The sequence below is a fragment of the Pseudonaja textilis genome, chromosome Z (genome assembly GCF_049901715.1).
Source record: "Pseudonaja textilis isolate UNSWEBS1 chromosome Z, rPseTex1.2, whole genome shotgun sequence".
Taxonomy (NCBI): Eukaryota; Metazoa; Chordata; class Lepidosauria; order Squamata; family Elapidae; genus Pseudonaja; species Pseudonaja textilis.
In genome coordinates, this window is record NC_142008.1 from 45,071,778 (window position 1) to 45,090,517 (window position 18,740).

Sequence of the window (18,740 nt, forward strand, 5' to 3'; positions counted from 1 at the left end):
TGCCATGAAAACTATCCAAAATTGTATGTGCAGAAATGGGCAAATAGTCTCAATTTGGATTGAACACACTTTACTTATAATAATATGAAAAGAGAAGTCCAACAGCACACTCTATGTTCAATGTATTCCATATTAAGTTGTTCATTTATGGCCCTGTCCTCATCCCTTTCGCCTTCTCCATGGAAAACAGCATCAGTCTGAGTGTAGTCCTTTTCTCCATCTCTATGCTCAAAAAGAATGGTCAAGGCGAGAAAATAGTGCAAAGGAGTACATGATCAAGTTCTTATAGCAGCAACAATATTCTGGACAATGGCCTACTGCCATTGTTCACCAAGAGATTTTCTACTTTGGAATATAATGGGGTTGGAGATCTTAATATGAAGCCACAGTCAGCAAATTAGCCATACTAAGCTATTAAAAGGGAAGTAACAAATTGTTAAGCATGATAAAAATACATAATTTATCCATAAAATGTCCCCTCTTCCAGGGCAGCTCTGATGTACACAAAAAATAAGCTGAAAAAGAAATACTTTCTTAAGTATGCTTTATAGCTTGTTACAAAAATGACTATAGATTGTTCAATTATATAGCACCTACATTTGAATGATGCTTTCTTCAATATTAAATTTTACTTTGATTTGAATCATTATCATTCACTTAGATAAGGAAGAGTTGTACATGTATTTTTGTATTTTTATAGCTTCCTTTTAATTCTAAGGAGATATATGTAGTGGCACAGGGATTTCAGATCCTATCTTGATAAACAGTAAGTGAAGATTCTGAAATCCTAGCATACATAATAAATGCAGTTCTTAGCCCTTTGAATGAATTCATGTTGCTACTTTAAACCAGAGATAGACAATATTTAATGGGTTTAGGTCTGCAAAACTGATGTCTGGCTTTGGAAGGGCTACAAGCCATCTGGCAATACTGTGATGATACTAGAAAAAGAAATGAATTAGACTTTTCAGGGCATTGGTAGAATTTGTTTGGCCCATTTACAGGTACTTTAAGAGTACTTTAAACTATCCAAATTCCCCCCAAAAGGGGCAAGGTTGAATTAAATATTGAATTAAACAGAGGGAAAATACTCCTATTATAACCTGAAAAATCATTGAAAACTCTAAGAAAAGTCTAATTTGTGTTGTCAAAGGATCCTATATTTTAGCCCACTTGTATTGGGTGCCTATATGCACAACATGGACCATAATTTTTCTTTTTTTGTTCTGAACTAAGTTAATACAAAATAAGTTAATACAAAACATCTATCAACAACAATAATAATATTAACAATAAAATTGCTACCAAAAACCAAAACAAATTAAATAGAAAAGGAATTCATACCTCACAGAACATAGGCAACTTTTTGGCAAAATCCACCACTCTTGTGATTGCTGGTGTGATAATTTTTGTAAACTGGCTGAAAGCTTCTAAATCTACTTTCCCACCTTCTGGGGCATTTACTATTGGTGCTTGTCCAATATCCTCTGGCTAACAACAGAAGACAAAAACAATGTAAGAATGTAATTTATTTACCATAAATATGGATTCTTTTTAAAACTTTGTGCAATGTTGGCAACTTCATTTTGCTTGATTTTAAGTCTTGGCTACTGTGTAAGATAAACTTATATCCATGTACATATGTTTTGAGATACCAGTGCTTATTTGTGTAATAATCTGTATATATTGCAAGTGTAATTACTACTTGCTAATTAAAAAAATAAATTGCCACACTGAAAGCAGTGTGGCAATTTATACATAAAAACCTATATCTAAGGATGTACCATAGCCCATCTAAGAATATTCTTTCTTTGAAATCTAAAAAAATAGCCCATATTAACTCTTGCATAAACTGTATTTCTCATGTTTATTATGTATGTTCAGTATATAAATAAGTATGCATGCATTTATATAGTTACTACATTTTTATGTATTGTTATTCCTTTTGTTTTTGGTTCAGAGACACTCCTATCTTTCACTGAAAGTTCTAACAAAGAAAGAGTATTTCTTCAGCTGGAATAGACTGATAAATAGATAGGAAAGGAATCAGTAAGGACTTTTCAACTTTTTATTACCTGCTTTTGGAGATGCAATTAAGTTTAGAGGTTCAACTCAAAGCTATATAAGATTCTATTTCCTGTCTCTTAATCTATAGCTGTATAACTTGTTCATTCCCTACCCTGATATTTAAATTAAGATGCACCACTGGAATATCTGAAAGACTGGGTTGGGGACAGGTCATAATGGAGAAAATCTTTATAGTTGCTAAGAGTCAACACTGGCTTAGTAACACATAATCAACCCATCAATCACTCAATCGATTCTAATTACTTGGAAAAGAAAAGTGGTTGCAATTCTATGGCTATGTCCAAGTTAAAATTAGAAAGAACAAGAAAAATTGACAAAGTCTGTTGACAAGTCAATTCTAATTTCTTCTGATGTCTTCCCAAAAGACTGCAGCAACAAAGCATAAAAATACAAAAGGCTCTTCAGTAATCTGCTGAAGCACAGGAATGATACTATTCTAGAATTTTTAGGTTATATTTAAAATAAATATAATTTATAAAAAAAAATATAATTCATAATACTGGCTATGAATAAGTTGGAAGAGTACCTACAACTTATTGATACTCTTCCAACTTATTCATAGCCAGTATTATGTCCTTAAACAGGATGTTTTGGTTAGATGCTCTAGATCCAATTTCCTATTCCATATGGGATTTCAGGATTGACCAGAAGTGCAACTTCACTTTCTGCCTTAAGGATCCTTCTGAAATTTCAAGTATTTATTAACAAACAATTTCATTGCTTGATTAAGTTTTTGTTTACTAGCAGAGTTCAATTCAAAGGTAATTTCTGCACTTGAATAGCACTAGATGTGTTTTTGCTTAGAATTCATGTACTCGGAATCCAAATTCAAACAATTGTCTAGTTCAAATTAATAAAGAAGCTGATACATAACCATGTGAGATGTAGGTTCAATCAAAAGAAAATAAAAATAGTGTACACTATTGATGAATCTGATAGTTACCTGACACAGAATTTTCTATTTAGAAGTAGTCAACTACCTACTATAGAGCCTACTGTTTATTTTTATCTCAAAAATTTTTCTGCATACTTCATGGATATGTATACTTTCACTATGTTTCAGCACATAAAAAAGCTCCCATAAAGCTTTCTGGTGTTAACATTCAGTATCTATGAATTAAAACTGTAGTACTTAATTTACAAAAATTGGGATTAGCATTTCTGTCACTAAGCAATGCAGTTGTTTAGTAAGTGGTGCCCAATTTTTCCATCCTTTTTGCTGTGGTTGTTAAGCAAATCACATGGTCGTTAAGTAAATCCAGATTCCACAATAAGTTTGCTTGTTGGAAGCCTCCTAGGAAGCTCACAAATGGTGATCATGTGACCCAGATGCCTCAGCTGTCATAAATTAATGTCAACTGCAAAAGCCAAAATTGCCACATTTTGATTACATGACTGTGGAAACAGTGTTGTAGTAAGTAAGACCAATCATAAATATCCTTTTTCAGAGCTGTAATAACTTTGGAAGGTCATTAAATGAAAGATTGAAAGACGAGAACTAACTTTATAGTCATAGAAATTATGTCACCTAATAAAAAATGATTTATCCAGTTTTCTTCTGATATTGCTATTGACAGCTATTAGTACCGATATTAAATTATTATATGTAGTGTATTTGTTTATTTGTGTGATAGATATCTCTCTGTGTTGTATGATTTTACAATTAGATGAAAATAAGAAACTCTTATAAATTATTTAAACAAATACTCTAAATTAACTCTTCTAACCGACATGCACCGGTTATTCCATGGACTACTATTTTTCCTACGTCCTTTTTATACTATTGATGGAATGATTTATTCCTTATTAATATGGGTTGATGGATAAACCACTGGGGGCAGCAAATAGATGTGTGTGTGTTTGTGTGTATCCGTGTGCGGTTTTGGCAGCCATCTAAGTGCTGTAAAATGAAGTTTGAGCAAAGATTTTGCTCTGGTAATTGGTTTAGGAACAGTAAAGTATTTTAAGAATATTATGTGAAAAAATGAAATAAAGGACCAGGGCTTTCTTCGGATCAGGATCCACTAGAAAGAAAATGCCTCATTTCATAGGCCAAAGAAATGCAACAGTCACATATTTTCAATTACAGTTCCAATTAAATTAATTTAGCCAAGGATGGGGTAATAATTTTAGGGCTTCCCATTCTCCATGTCTACCTGATCAGTTACAACAGAAAAAATAGAGTGACAGTGAAAGTTGGAGTTCTGATGTCCCTTACAACCAAACCAGTCCAGTCAATGAGACAGAATTTGAAGCCAAGTAGATAGCTGCTTCGTGCTATAACATGTCCTAGCATTCTTCATGCACTATGATTTTGCAGGTGGAAGATCTTGAATTTAGATAGCAGGGAAAACCCCTTGAAGTAAAAAGGATATTTGTACTGCCTTCACTGTGGGCTGGTGATATATTGTACTGCTTAAGTACATATGCTTCGGAAATAATGGGTTGTCTTCATTCAGGGCAAGGAGCTGCATGGATGGGGCCATTGGAAGTGCAGCATACCAGTGTCTTACTAATTAGTCAACAATCAATTAACTCTCATCATTGGAAAACATTTTGTAACAGTCAACTGGAAACTGTCTTTTCATAATTTAATATAATTAAGATTCTACTTTCTGGAGCAAAATAACCTATTGCTATTGTCCCATTTTAATGTAATTAATGTAGGAAAATCATTGTGAAAATTATTGTAATTTGAACATTTACACTTCATTTCTTACTTTTCAAAGATTTCCTAAAAGTGACTAGAACCATTTATATTGTCTTAGTTTTGTCCATTTAATTTAGAAGATGCACAACCTCAGAGGTATTATTGAATTATAGTTTTTACTATGATAGGAGGAAAAATTGTAAATAAATTGGGAATAATCATAAAAGCATAAACTTCAATTAATGTAATTTTAGTTTTCTTTAATATTGTTTCTAGCCATTTTTTTTATCCTGCTCTAGAATCAAAAGACTGTGGACCTTTGACTGAAAAAAGTTTCCTCAGTTGGTTTAAAATTATCTCCAACATCTAACAGAGGAAACTCTGGAATGCTTGAAAGCTCCTGTAATACAACATGTTTCTTTTTTTTAAAGTAACAAATTGATGATTCCTATATTTTTCTACCATTATTCAAAACTTAACCCTTTTCCTGTAGGAAGAGCTCTTATAATTTGAAAATAACATCAAGTTAAAAATATAAAATGGATAAGGATGATAATTTGTAATATTTAGTCTCTATTAAAATAGAATAGTTGAATACTAGAACTTGGCATAAGAATATAAAAAAATAACAGTCCATATGCTATGATAGTCCCAATGACATCGGTGATTTCCATGGAGTTTTATCAGATGATTACTGTTAAGGATTTTTGTTCACTTATTGCAATAACTATGTGAGGAATAACCATGTGTTCATAATTTATTGTGTTAATTATTGCATGGTACAACAAAACTCTTTTCTCCATATAGTAAGTATGCTGTATTATTAATTTACTACTTGCGCCTTAAAATATGATGCACTAGTACAGGTAGTATTAAAACACAGTTAAACAAATGAACAGAGGGCCAGTATATCAAGGAACATTAAGCAGGATCGTTACATGCTTCATACAGTTCAGACATAGAGGGCAATGGACTCCTACCGTTCAAACCTTTGACAGCTTAAGGTGGCATTTACATCTGGCAGGAGCTCAAGGGTGGCAGTGAATGGGGTGATAAATGCAAGTGGATGAGCTAAAATTTGCTTTCCTCAGTTTGGAGGAAAGATTTTGAGATCTTATTTGTAGCTATGTTCATCCTACAATATAGATGTTAGGTTTTATTCCCATCAAAATGGTAAAAATCCATCCCATGAATGTTCAGCAAGTACATTTACTGTGATGTGTACTTTCACCACGGAGCTCATCTGGACAGGAAAAGGCAGCTTTAAACTGTTGTAGTACATACCAAAAATTTCCTCTTCTGTTTCCAGTGACTTCCTTGTGCATTTGTGGCCACATGTGCTTCTGTAACAATTTTAATAAGCTCCCATTCTTCATCAGTTGGTTCAGGTTTCACTCCTATTGTTTTCTGTAATTCTTCTCGACGTCTTTTCTCCCGATTTTCTTCAATCAGTTTTCTTTTTGCTAGTCGTTTGCTGTCATCCAACACCACTAATGAGAAAACAATGTATTACAAAAAAAGGAGACTAGAAATGCTTCTTATATGGACTACAATATCTCTTTTGATGATTCAGGTAATATCTATGTTTGGTAGTGGACAAATAGCAGAATGATTAGCTAGGGCAAAATCTGGAACTTTTATATCTAATCAAGCACATCCTCCAAAATCAAGCTATTATGTCTGGCTTATTCTATGCTGTACAAGTTGAGCTTCAAAAAAAAAATCCTTGTCAGATCTTTTTGAAGAGACATCATGCCTTCAAGATCAAAAGATGACACACAGAATCTTTGGATTAAATATTTCAATTTTGTTTACTTTTCAAAACAAGAACAAATGCAAAAATAGCTGGGATAATCACATAATTTTCCATATCCAATGAAAATACATATGAGGAAATCATGGAATTATTCCACTACAGCCTGTAAGGGTAAGGTGAAAGAGCCTCACATGAATGTTCTGCTTTGTGTATATCTGAAGGGCTCAACCACATAAAAAAAAGAATCCTGGCTGACCATGAATTGACTGTCATATAGAAGAACCTCAAGTACAAACTTTCTCTTCACATAGCCACTGAATAAGGCATTTATGAGGCCTTTCTCATATCATGAAGATGCATTCTCCTCTGCTGGAGACTGGAGAATATATGGAGTGTCACTGCCCTCAAATGAAAGTATGATTTCTGCTGCTGTTTATCGTGTTATTGAGAGAGAAGGGAAAGACCCTTTGTGATGACCGGGGGCATGGCACAAAGGCAACACAGTCACATAAGTAAGAAGAGTCCCTTTAATACCTTCAAGTTTGCCCCTGGTGTCCCAGTTATCTTCAGCTGGAGAAAAAACTCTCCCAAGAACAGTCTTTAAGTGGAAGAAATTCAGTCCCAAAACTAAGTACATAAAAACTGTAAATAAAAATCCATACAAACCACTTTGCAGCAATTAACTTGACAGGGCAGAATAAGGAATTGCAGACTTGAAAGGCCAACAGAACACACACAGTTGGGAAGATGCCAGGAACCTCATGTTCTGCCCCATTGCACTCACCTCATTTTCCTGGTCAGCAGATCTGTGGTGGCCCTGGTCTTAGATTTCTGCTTTTAAATGTGAGATCAGCTTGCAACAAGGCTAGCCTTATTGCCGATGTTATCCTTGAAGAGAAGGCTGATCTGGCTTGTATAACTGAAACTTGGCTGAGCCCAGAGGGAGGCGTCCCTCTTGCAGAAATGTGCCCAGTGGGTTATCGAGCATGGCACCAGTCTAGAGCTCAGGGTCGGAGAGGAGGTGTGGCTGTTGTTATCAGAGAATCTCTAGTAGCCTCCAGAGGCACTGTTCAACAAGTCTCCGGCTGTGAGACCCTTTTTCTTAGATTGGACTCAAGGGATCAGGTGGGATTGCTGCTGCTATACCAGCCTACCTGCTGTGTGACAGCTTCTCTACCTGGGCTCTTGGACCTCACTGCAGGACTGGCAGTGGAATTCCCCAGGCTTATAGTTTTGGGGGATTTCAACCTGCCTTCTCTGGGGCCTGGGGTCGGAGGTAGTCTGTGATTTTATAGAAACCATGACTTCCATGGGCCTTTCCCAGATTATCCAGACCCCGACTAGTAATAGTGGTCACAATCCCGATTTGGTGTTCTTGTTGGAGCAGTGTCTATGTGACCTCGAATTGGCAGACCTCTACCAATTGTCATGGTCATGGTCCCCTTGTCATGGTCAGATCACAGTCTGGTGGCAATGAGTTTCTCAAAAGCTGCATCCCCCCGCAGGGAGACAGGACCTATTAGATTGGTCCGTCCCCATTGATTAATGGACCCAGATAGGTTCCAGAAGGAGTTGGGGGTTATAACTACAGATCTATTATGCAATCCAGCCGAGCTCTTAGTCACTGTTTGGAATAGGAAGGTGACTGAGGCCCTGGATAAGATTGCACCCTTGCGACCTCTCCTCACCCGTAGAACTCTCTGTGCCCCATGGTATACAAAAGAACTGAGAGGGATGAAACACATGAGGAGATGTCTAGAGCACCACTGGTGGAAGACAGGAGATGAACTCGATCGAACACGGGTAAGAGCTGCTACTAAGGCCTACCTTGTGGCAATTCATGAGCCGAAGTGTAAATACTTCTAATTGCATCTGCACACTAATTGCATCTGCAGATAATCGCCCAGTGACCCCCCTTAAAGTGAGCCATCTCCTCTTAGGGAAGAAGGAGATTGAGGTCCACCTGAAGGAATTTGCGGATTGAGGTCCACCTGAGGATTTTGCGGATTTTCTGGAAGACAAAATCGCTCGACTTTGTTCCCAGTTAGATGCCGACATGGTTGCTGACTGGTGGAAGCTTCTGAGGCAGGTTCTTGTCCTGTTATCTGGAAATGGTTTGTCCCTGTTGCTCCTGAGGAAGTGGACAGGATCCTAGGGAGTATGTGTGCGGGCACCTGTATTTTAGACCCATGTCCTTCCTGGCTTGTGAAAGCTTCCCAAGAGGTGACTCTGGCGGTGATTAATGCTTCTCTACAAGAGGGGACGGTGCCCCAGCACTTTAAGGACTGTGGCCTGCCCTCTTCTTAAGAAGCCATCGCTAGACTCCACCCGGTTGGATAATTTCCGACCTGTCTCCAATCTTCCCTTTTTGGGGAAGGTTGTTGAGAAGGTGATTGCGCAGCAGCTCCAGAGGTTTCTGGATGAAACGGATTATCTGGATCCCTACCAGTCAGGATTCAGGCCTGGATTTGGGACAGAAACAGCATTGGCTGCACTTTTGAATGATCTCTGGTGAAAACAGGATGGGGGTAGTGCATCCATCCTTGCTCTACTTGACCTCTCAGTGACTTTTGATGCCATTGATCATGGGATTCTCCTGGGACGGCTTCAGGGGATGGGAGTGGGTGAGTGTTCACTTCCTTTCTCTGCAGCTACTCTCAGTCAGTGTTAATAGGAGGGGAGAGATCCAACCCTCGCTCACTGCTTTACGGGGTTCCACAGAGCTTGGTACTCTCTCTGCTCCTGTTCAACATCTACATGAAACTGTTGGATGAGATCATCCATCACCATGGACTGAGGTATCACCAATATGCTGATGATACCCAGCTGTATGTCTCGGCCCATGGAGTTGCTGTTTTCTCCCACTCGCAATTCCTGGAGGCTGTTAGCAGCTGGATGGGAAGCAGCGGGTTGAAACTAAACCCATGCAAGACTGAGTGGCTCTGGGTCTGGGGTTCGTTGGTTCAGGGAGAATTACCACCTTTAGTCTTGGATGGGGTGGCACTACCCCAAACAGACCCTGTGCGTAATCTGGGGGTTCTCCTGGACTCACGACTCCTGTTCAAAGAGCAGGTGGTAGTCGTGGCTAGGAGGGCCTTTGCGCAACTGCAGGTTGTGCATCAGTTATGCCCTTTCCTGGATCAGCGGTCCGTACTCACAGTCACTTATGCCCTGGTCATTTCCCATCTTGATTATTGCAAAACGCTCTACATGGGGCTGCCCTTGAAGAGCATCTGGAAGCTCCAGTTGGTGCAAAATGCAGCGGCCTGTATGGTTTTATGCAGACCCCAATGTGCACATGTATTACCTCTCCTGCAGGAGCTGCATTGGCTGCCAATTTGCTTCTGGGTGCAATTCAAGGTGCTGGTTGTCACCTTTAAAGCTCTTATGGCTTGGGTCTGGGTTATCTGAGGAAACATCTCTTGCCAGTGACATCTACCCAACCCATTAGAGAGAGGAGGCAGGGAATGCTGCGGGTCCCACCCCTGAGGGAGATACACCTGGTGGGACCTAGAAGAAGAGCCTTCTCTGTGGTGGCTCTATCTCTCCAGAACATCATTCGCCCAGAGATTAGAATGGCCCCCTCATTAATACTACTCCAAAAGGCACTGAAGACCTGGTTTTGCCAGAGGGCCTGGGGAACCCAGAGAGGGATGGAACCCATCAAATGGCTAGTGTAACCTGCTGTTGTCGAGGTGAGGGGGGAGTTGGGTTTTGGTTTTGTTTTGTTTGTTTTCCCAAATTTTGTTCTACTGTACTTTACTAATTTATTTGATTCTTTTTGTTAGTTCTTATTGTTTTTATTTTTATCTTCTGTTTTAAATATGATTTTCCATTGTGTAAGCCACCTCGAGTCACCATGGGCGAATAGGCAGCAATATAAATCAAATAAATAATAAATGAATAAACCCAGATAAGCCTTGACAATCACAGATAATTCATGATTTGCTTCCAACAAGTTGCTGTCTGCAGCTTTCCTTTTTAAACACTGTTTTCCCAGCTGCACTAATGAAGGGGGCCCTTTCCTCCCCCATAAGCCATGCAGCTCACATTGCTTCCTTCTCCATTCCTCCCTGCATGCCCTAGGATGAAGAGGGGTGGACCTGGGTCTTCCTCTGAATTCCCTCTGCCTTGCTCTACCTCTCCCTTGCTCTGCCCAGCTGGCCTTTGCCATTCCCCAGTTTCTTCCACAGCCAATGGAGCCACACTCCCACTCCCTGTCAGCCGTTCAGCCTCCCCCTCTGAATCAGATTCTGACAAGGGCATGACACCCTTCCCCTACTTTGTCCTCTTCCTTTCTGCCCCTGTCCCAGCACATATGTCTTAATGCTTCCCACCATAGTGATCTTTGCCCTCCTGTGCTGCTGGGGAAAATTGCTAATGTCCTTGAAAGCAAATGAAGCAATGCTGGGCAGTAGGGTCCCCCATAATCATAGAGGTTAGTGTTAGGAATGTAAGTCACCTAACAGTTATTTGGGTTGGAAATATATAAACTAGGATAGACATTTTAATACTATGTCATTAAGAGAATACTAAAAATGTAATTGGGTGTGGTTCCCCAAATGGCCATAAGATGGAGCCAGAAACCTGGATTGTTTAGTCTCAGTGAGTTCCTGTTCTATTCTGTTTCTGGAGAGTGTTGCCCGTTCCTCCATTTTTCTCTATTGACTGTTATTCTTGGATTTGATGTAAGTCTGTTACTGAACTGTTTTTGATACTGGACTTTGTTATTTGGATTGTCCCTGGACTGAAAACTGACTGCTTTAGCTGTGAATGACTTGGACTGCTTGTTTGGACTTTGCTTAACCATTTTACTGGAAGTAAAAACCTACATTTTACTATACAGTGTATCTGTGTGCTAGTTGTGTGTTATTCTTCACCACTCTCACTACGTCTCCCTGTATGCGCTCAATCTCCTAATGGGGAATTACCTCAACACTGGTTATGGGCCCAGGCCATACCAGGCTCAGATAACTGACAGTTAGTGTGAATACACAGTACTGTACACAGACAACTGTTTACTGTTTAATTGTGGGTTACTATCCTGGTAAAGATGGCACAAGACACTTCAACAAGTCTATCACTGATAACCCAGTTGGATGGAACAAATTATGTTTCCTGGTCTATGAAGGGCAGTCTACTTCTGTGTAGAGAAGGGTTATGGAATGTAGTTCAAGATCCACCGGATGTAAATGCTTGGGATCCAGAAAATGAGGACGATGCCAAGAAGCTTGCTGACTTTAAACAGAGCAACGAACGAGCTCTTTGTATAATTGGACTAACACTGAGTGACCAGCAGCTAGTCCATATTCGTGGAGAAGAGTCTGCTGCTAGGTGTTGGGAGAATTTGAAGAGGATTTATGTTCGTGACAGTGTAGGTGCACACATACATCTTACATGTAAACTGTCTTCTGAAAGGTGGAGATATGTTAGCTCATTTGAATTTCATGAAAAGAACTTTTCAAGAGCTACATGAAAAGGAACTGATACTTTCAGAGCTGCATCAAGTTCACATCATTCTTTCCTCATTGGATGAAAGCTATGATGATTATGTATCTTCACTGGAGGTCCTGCCCAGAGATAAACTGACATTGACTGACATAACCGGAAGGTTGTAAGAAGAAACAAGAAGCTGGCTGGATAGGGACCAACTGAGGAAGGAACAACCACAACAAGAAGATTTGTCTTCAACTGCCTATACTGTTAGGAAATGTTTTTCTTGCGGGGCTAGAGGACATATAGCCAGATTCTGTAAGAAGGGAAAAAGACAGAATACTGGTAATCACTAGAAGGGCAAGAAGAATGTTAGTTTAGCTATGTCTAGAAATTCAACTGTAAACCATGATTTGTGGGTTGTTGATAGCGGAGCATCGCAATGCATTACTAAAGATAGAGAAAGGTTTGTAAAGATGTCCACGAGTAAGCAACATGTATCATTGGCAAATGGATGGAAGATGAAGGCTTCAGGTGAAGGTACTGCATATTGTTCTTGTATAAACAAACATTTAACTATGTTATATGTACCTAAACTAAAATTTAATTTGTTATCAGTAAGGGCTTTAGTTAATCTTGGTTATGTAGTAACCTTTAGGGGAGATAACTGTATAATAGAGAAAGAGGGTAAAAGTGTTACTGCTAATTTAGAGAATGATTTATATGTGATACATGATGACCAGTTGAAGATGGCTAACTCAGTTTATAACAATGTTAAGCCACATGATGCATTTACTGCATAGACGTTTGGGGCACATTAATTTCAAAATGCTCAAACAAACTGTTGAATTGACAGAGGGAGTAAAATTGAAATCCTGTAGCAAGTATTTAAACTGTAATGCTTGTAGCCAAGAGAAAAGTAAGGTTACTCCTGCAAACAGACTAAATGGGTTTAAGACAACCTTTAGAGGTTGTTTTTGCTGACATAATTGGTCCTAAGAAACCTAGTTTAGGAGGTGCCTGCTATATTTTGAGTATAATGGACCATTACTCAAGGTATGGTTTCTGCTATCTTATGAAAAACAAAACAGAAACAACATTTCTTTAACTGGCTAAGGTTTGCTGAGAGAAAAATGAGGAGTAAAGTAATTACTTTAGTTACTGATAATGGGACTGAGTTTGTTAACAAAAGATTCCAAACTATGTTGAAATTGGCAGGTGTTGAACATAAACGTTCTGCACCTTACAGACTACAACATAACTTGTTTGTAGAACAAAGAGGGCAAACATTACAAGCCATGGCTTGTACTATGTTATTTGATTCAGGTCTGCCTGAAACACTGTGGGGTGAAGCCATAATGTGTAGTAACCATGTTTTAAACAATGTAGTTAACACAACAACTGGAGAATTGCCATTCACTTATTGTCATAGCCGAAAACCAAATTAAAGTTACCTACACACATTTGGAGCTCCAGCATGGGTGCATATTCCCTCACAATTAAGAATGAAAGGGCAACATACAGCTAAGAAGTTATTTTTTGTAGGTTACGAGGCCAATCACAGATCATTTAGATTTTGGGATCAAGGCACAGCTCATGTTTATTGTAGCGCTAGTGCAAAATTTCTTGAGCACGTTGGGTGGGATAAACTGGAACAGGAATCCAGCAATGATATTATTATTGACACCCAAGTAGTCCCTAAAGATGAAATAAATAAACCACGAATAGCCATTAAAGAGGAAGAACAGGAGGAAGTAGGAGAACAGGCGCAGGAGGAAGTAGAAGAACAGGAGCAGGTAGCACAAGAAAGTCCACCAATAAGTCCTGTAATACCTAGATGTTCAACCTGAGTAACATGACCAGAGATATCAGTTATAGATATCAGGCTAGTGTTGTATGCCAAGTGAATACAGTTCCAAGTAATTATAATGAATTGAAACTGTATCCTGCTAAGGATCAGGCTGCTTGGCAGGAAGCAATGGATAAGGAACTGAAATCATTAAAAAAAGTTGGAGGTATATGAAAATGTTAAGTTACCACCAGGTAAACATACCATAGGATGTAAATGGATTTATAAAATTAAGACAGGTGTGGACTGTTACCCATAAAGCCATGTTAGTAGCACAAGGGTTCAATCAGACAGCAAATGACTACGATGAGGTGTTTGCACCTAGTCTGAAGGCTACTACATTAAGGGCAGCATTAGTGTGGGCAGCTAAGGAGAGATTGGATGTAGAGACAGCATATCTGCATGCACTATTGCAACACACTATTTATTTAAAGAAACCTTTAGGTATAAAAGATGATAATACAACTGATTGCTGGAAATTGAAAAAGAGTCTTTATGGTTTGAAGCAATCAGGATATGAGTGGAACCCATGTATAGTTAAAGAATTAACTAAGATAGGTTTTGTAGCTGGCATGGCTGATCCGTGTTTGTTTAAAAGGGAAAGAAACGGTGTAATGTCATTGTTGCTATTGTTTACTGATGACATAGCATTAATCACCAAAACTGAACAAGAAGCTACTAAAATAATCTCACTGTTAGAGAAGAAATTTAAGATATAACAGTTAGGAGAAATCAAACAATATCTTGGTTTAAAGATAGATAGAACTAGGGGAGAATATAAGATCTCACAAGCAGGTAAAATTAACCAATTACTAAAAAGTTTTAAAATGGAACTTTGTAAGCTGGCTGAAATACCAATGAGCCAGGAATTTAGCCATAGTGATGTTCAAAGTCCTATTTTTGATAAGAATATTTATCAGTCCTTGATTGGTAGTTTGTCTTATCTCAGTAATTGGTCAAGGCCGGATATCGCATACAGTGTTAACCAATTAGTGAGATTTAACTCTGAGCTAACTGAAAGGCACTGGCAAGCTGCTAAACATGTGTTAACATATTTGAAACAAACAATGCACTATGCATTGTATTTGGAGCCAAAAGATGAACTGAGTTTAACTGCATATGCTGATGCAAGTTTTGCTACAGATACACGAAAATCTACATTGGGTACAGTAGTATTATTGGGAAAAGTGTTGATTGGATGGAGGTCTATTAGACAGAAACATCTAAGTTTGTCAACAATGGTGGCTAAATTCTCATGTTTGTCTTTATTATGTACAGATTTAGTTTGTTATAAGCAACTATTGATTGATATGGGAATTGATGTAACAGATCCTATTGTTGTTTATGAAGATAACCAATCAGCAATACAGATGGCTTCAAATATTGCTGTTAAAACAAGAACAAAACACACAGATTTAAGATATTTAAATGTGAGACAATGTGTGCAAAGTAAGATGATTAAGCTAGAATACTGTATGTCAGAAAACAATATAGCAGATCATTTTACAAAGGCCCAAAGCTCTATAAAGCATAAGGCTTGCTGCGAGGATTATGGACTTAGAATGTAAGGTTGTACATATTGTCCTACCCAAAGGGGAGAATGTTAGGAATGTAAGTCACCTAACAGTTATTTGGGTTGGAAATATATAAACTAGGATAGACATTTTAATACTATGTCTTTAAGAGAATACTAAAAATGTAATTGGGTATGGTTCCGCAAATGGCCATAAGATGGAGCCAGAAACCTGGATTGTTTAGTCTCGGTGAGTTCCTGTTCTGTTCTGTTTCTGGATAGTGTTGCCGTTCCTCCATTTTTCTCTATTGTCTGTTATTCTTGGATTTGATGTAAGTCTATTACTGAACTGTTTTTGATACTGGACTTTATTATTTGGATTGTCCCTGGACTGAAAACTGACTGCTTTGGCTGTGAATGACTTGGACTGCTTGTTTGGACTTTGCTTAACCATTTTACTGGAAGTAAAAACCTACATTTTACTATACAGTGTATCTGTGTGCTAGTTGTGTGTTATTCTTCACCACTCTCACTACGTCTCCCTGTATGCACTCATTCTCCTAAGGGGGAATTACTTCAACAGTTAGGATAGGGAGATTACTGATAGGAATATTAATTCCACAGAATATAGTAAAACTTTCACAAGGGACTGATATATACATCAGACAAAAAGAAAAAAAATGGCTGCCAAACAACACTTTGTTCTTTCTAGGAGCCAAAAGAGAAAAAGAGATGGTCACAGATATGCAGAAGTGTTGATTATCTGGGATGGGTGGTCCTGTGGCAGATCAGTTGGAGCACTACAAGTTGCCAATTTCTTTCAGACTCATTTCAGAATATTTTTCATAGTGGGGGTCTTCATTTCCATTTTAATCTGTCTTTAGCCTGCCTCAGTGACATGTCATTCTCCAAAGCAGAGGTCTCCAAACTTGGCAACTTTAAGACTTGTGGACTTCAACTCCAGGGATTCCTCAGACAGGCTGAGGAATTCTGGGAGTTGAAGTCCACAAGTCTTAAAGTTGCTAAGTTTGAGGACCCCTGCTCCAGAGAGTCTAGTGTGAGAAATATCCTCCATTGGTTGGCAGGCTAGCCATTGTAGAGATTGAGAAAGGGGATGACCAGTCTGGAGTTCAATCCCAATGTTCAAGATTGACTCAGCCTCCATCTTTCTGAGATCGGTAAAAATGAGGACCCAGATTGTTGGGGGCAATTATAAACCATTCTAGAGTGCTGTAAAGCACTATGGAGTAGTTCTAGAGTGCTGTAAAGCACTATGGAGTAGTATATGTCTAAATGCTACTGCTATTATATGACACAGTGGAGATGACATAAATGTGATTTTTGGCCATGATATATCCCTAAAAAAGTAACTTTAACTCTCCTTATCACTAAATGATAAAGCATCATTGCCATTAATATTTTATCCCAATCTAGAGAAAATCTAGAGAAAAAATGCTGCATGGAAATATGCTGTCCAAAATTATTGTGTCCAATCATTCCTCCTCAATGGCTCAGAACCTATTTCACGTGCAACTTTTTAATTAAAAGGAAGAAGGAAAGATATACAAAAAATCTAATTTTTATACTTGATGGGACATTGCTAATCAGAATAGACATAAGCATAAGCACCTAGGTAAAATCCTGTTGGATCAGAGCAAAGCAGTACCAAAAATACAACTTCTACTAAATATTTAGAGGGACCCAGTCAGTTGTTAAACACAGTGCTACTGTTCCATTCTTATATTGCTCAACAAACAGTATTTAGAAGTATATTATCTGAGACATTAAGATAATATATAGACATCATGATTAGTAATGTAATTATTCATGATCTAAGTAGCTTGGAATTTTTTATATGTATTTAAACAATTATAGACCTCTTTACACATATATGACTATTGGAAAAAATGGATTATTTTAATATTTTTAAGATATTTAACTTTATATTCTTATAAGCCATTAAGACTAATATGCTGAGGCTGTAATTTTTAATTATAATTACTCCAATTCACATCAATTAAGATGCTCCTGCAAATTTGCTGAGAAACTCTGGGAATACAACCTTGTAAAGAGTTAATTTTGCAGTTATATATTCTATTTTCTTATAAGTGAATAGTGTTCCCTTTCCTTCTGGCTAAAAATAAAACAAACAACTGCAGGATGACTCATGCAACAGTATCTAACTTCCCATTTTCCAAAATCTTTAAGCTTTATTTTTTTTTCTCTTCTCTGCGGGACTTTGCTCAAAAATCTCCCACTTCTATGATAGAAATTTTTCATCTCCTTAATATTGCACAAAATCATAATCTTTTCAAGAGTTAACAGAAAATTTAAGCACTGAATTTTTTTTAATTGAACACATCAATCAATATTTTCAACTAGCACATAAGAATATAAATTAAAAATTGGAATAAAAAACTGATCATCAAAACAAATTGTAATAAACATATCTAATGAAAACAAATAGGAAATTTTTTAAAAGCTTACAATCTGTTGCCATGCCAACATAGATGCATTTCTTGAAGCGACATTCCTGGCACTGGTTTCTTGTGACTTTGTCTATCACACATTTTCCTTCATATTTACAGGAGTAAGTTGGATGAAGATTTTTTTGAATTGTTCTTCGGAAAAAACCCTGTGTTAATAAGAATTTACAAAATTTTACCAAATCACTCACCTTTCTATATAAAGTATGCAGGACATTTTACTTGGGTATTTATTTATAAACCATTAAGAAAATGCAATATGATTCTATAATTACATTTTCTTTGGTTTCTGTCAGTTGGGGATCTGAAGCTTAAGTTACATATATACCCCAAAATTCAGGACATCAGTTTTCCATCTTATTTAGTTTTTCAAAAGATGACTTTAGAAGTAATTCCTGACAAACAAGAATATGCCTTACACTGCATCTGATTTCAACTATTTATTTGGAGAAATTGTACAAATAACTGTACTCAATTCTTGTTTAGTTGCTACAAATGAGCTTATTTAAAGAAGATAATATTAAAAGGACTGATGGATTTTTCCAGTTCATGGACTGTTTTTTAAAAGGAAGTAGTTATTTTTATATACTGCTGACATTCTACTCTTACAAGTAGCCTGGACCTATAAATAATTACATTAGTTTTGTATCTAAAGGAGCACTGATGAATATTACCTTCTGATAAACTGTAATGTTACTGATGGGTGACATTTGAATGCACATTAGAAAGGTACTAAATTAGATTTTATACCATGACACTTTATATCAGGGGTATCAAACCTGTGGTGTCACAGTGGCATCACATTAGAAAGGTACTAAATTAGATTTTATACTATGACACTTTAGATCAGGGGTGTCAAACTCAGGACTTGTTTCCCCTTCGCTAAACTGGGTGGGGGCAGGGCCAGCACAGGATGCATCTAGCCCGCAAGTCTAGGCCACAAGTTTGACACCTGTGCTTTAGAT

The 18,740-nt window shown here is 37.6% G+C and overlaps 1 protein-coding gene and 1 pseudogene across 17 annotated transcripts in view; one reads left to right on the forward strand and one right to left on the reverse strand.

Annotated features, from left to right (window-relative positions):
- The window catches only part of THRB (thyroid hormone receptor beta), a 198,248-nt gene that overhangs the window by 8,473 nt on the left and 171,035 nt on the right, over window positions 1–18,740 (reverse strand). For 15 of the 17 annotated variants that reach the window (XM_087915600.1, XM_087915598.1, XM_087915603.1 and 12 more), the window contains 3 exons: window positions 17,777–17,924; window positions 6,023–6,228; window positions 1,345–1,491 (listed from right to left, as the gene is read on the reverse strand). In XM_087915600.1, the coding sequence (XP_087771726.1) occupies window positions 1,345–1,491; window positions 6,023–6,228; window positions 17,777–17,924 (501 nt within the window). The remainder of the gene's footprint in view (window positions 1–1,344; window positions 1,492–6,022; window positions 6,229–17,776; window positions 17,925–18,740) is intronic. The other 2 variants (XM_026708167.2, XM_087915595.1) reach the window with 1 other exon arrangement.
- Window positions 7,458–8,801, forward strand: LOC148123989 (uncharacterized; annotated as a pseudogene).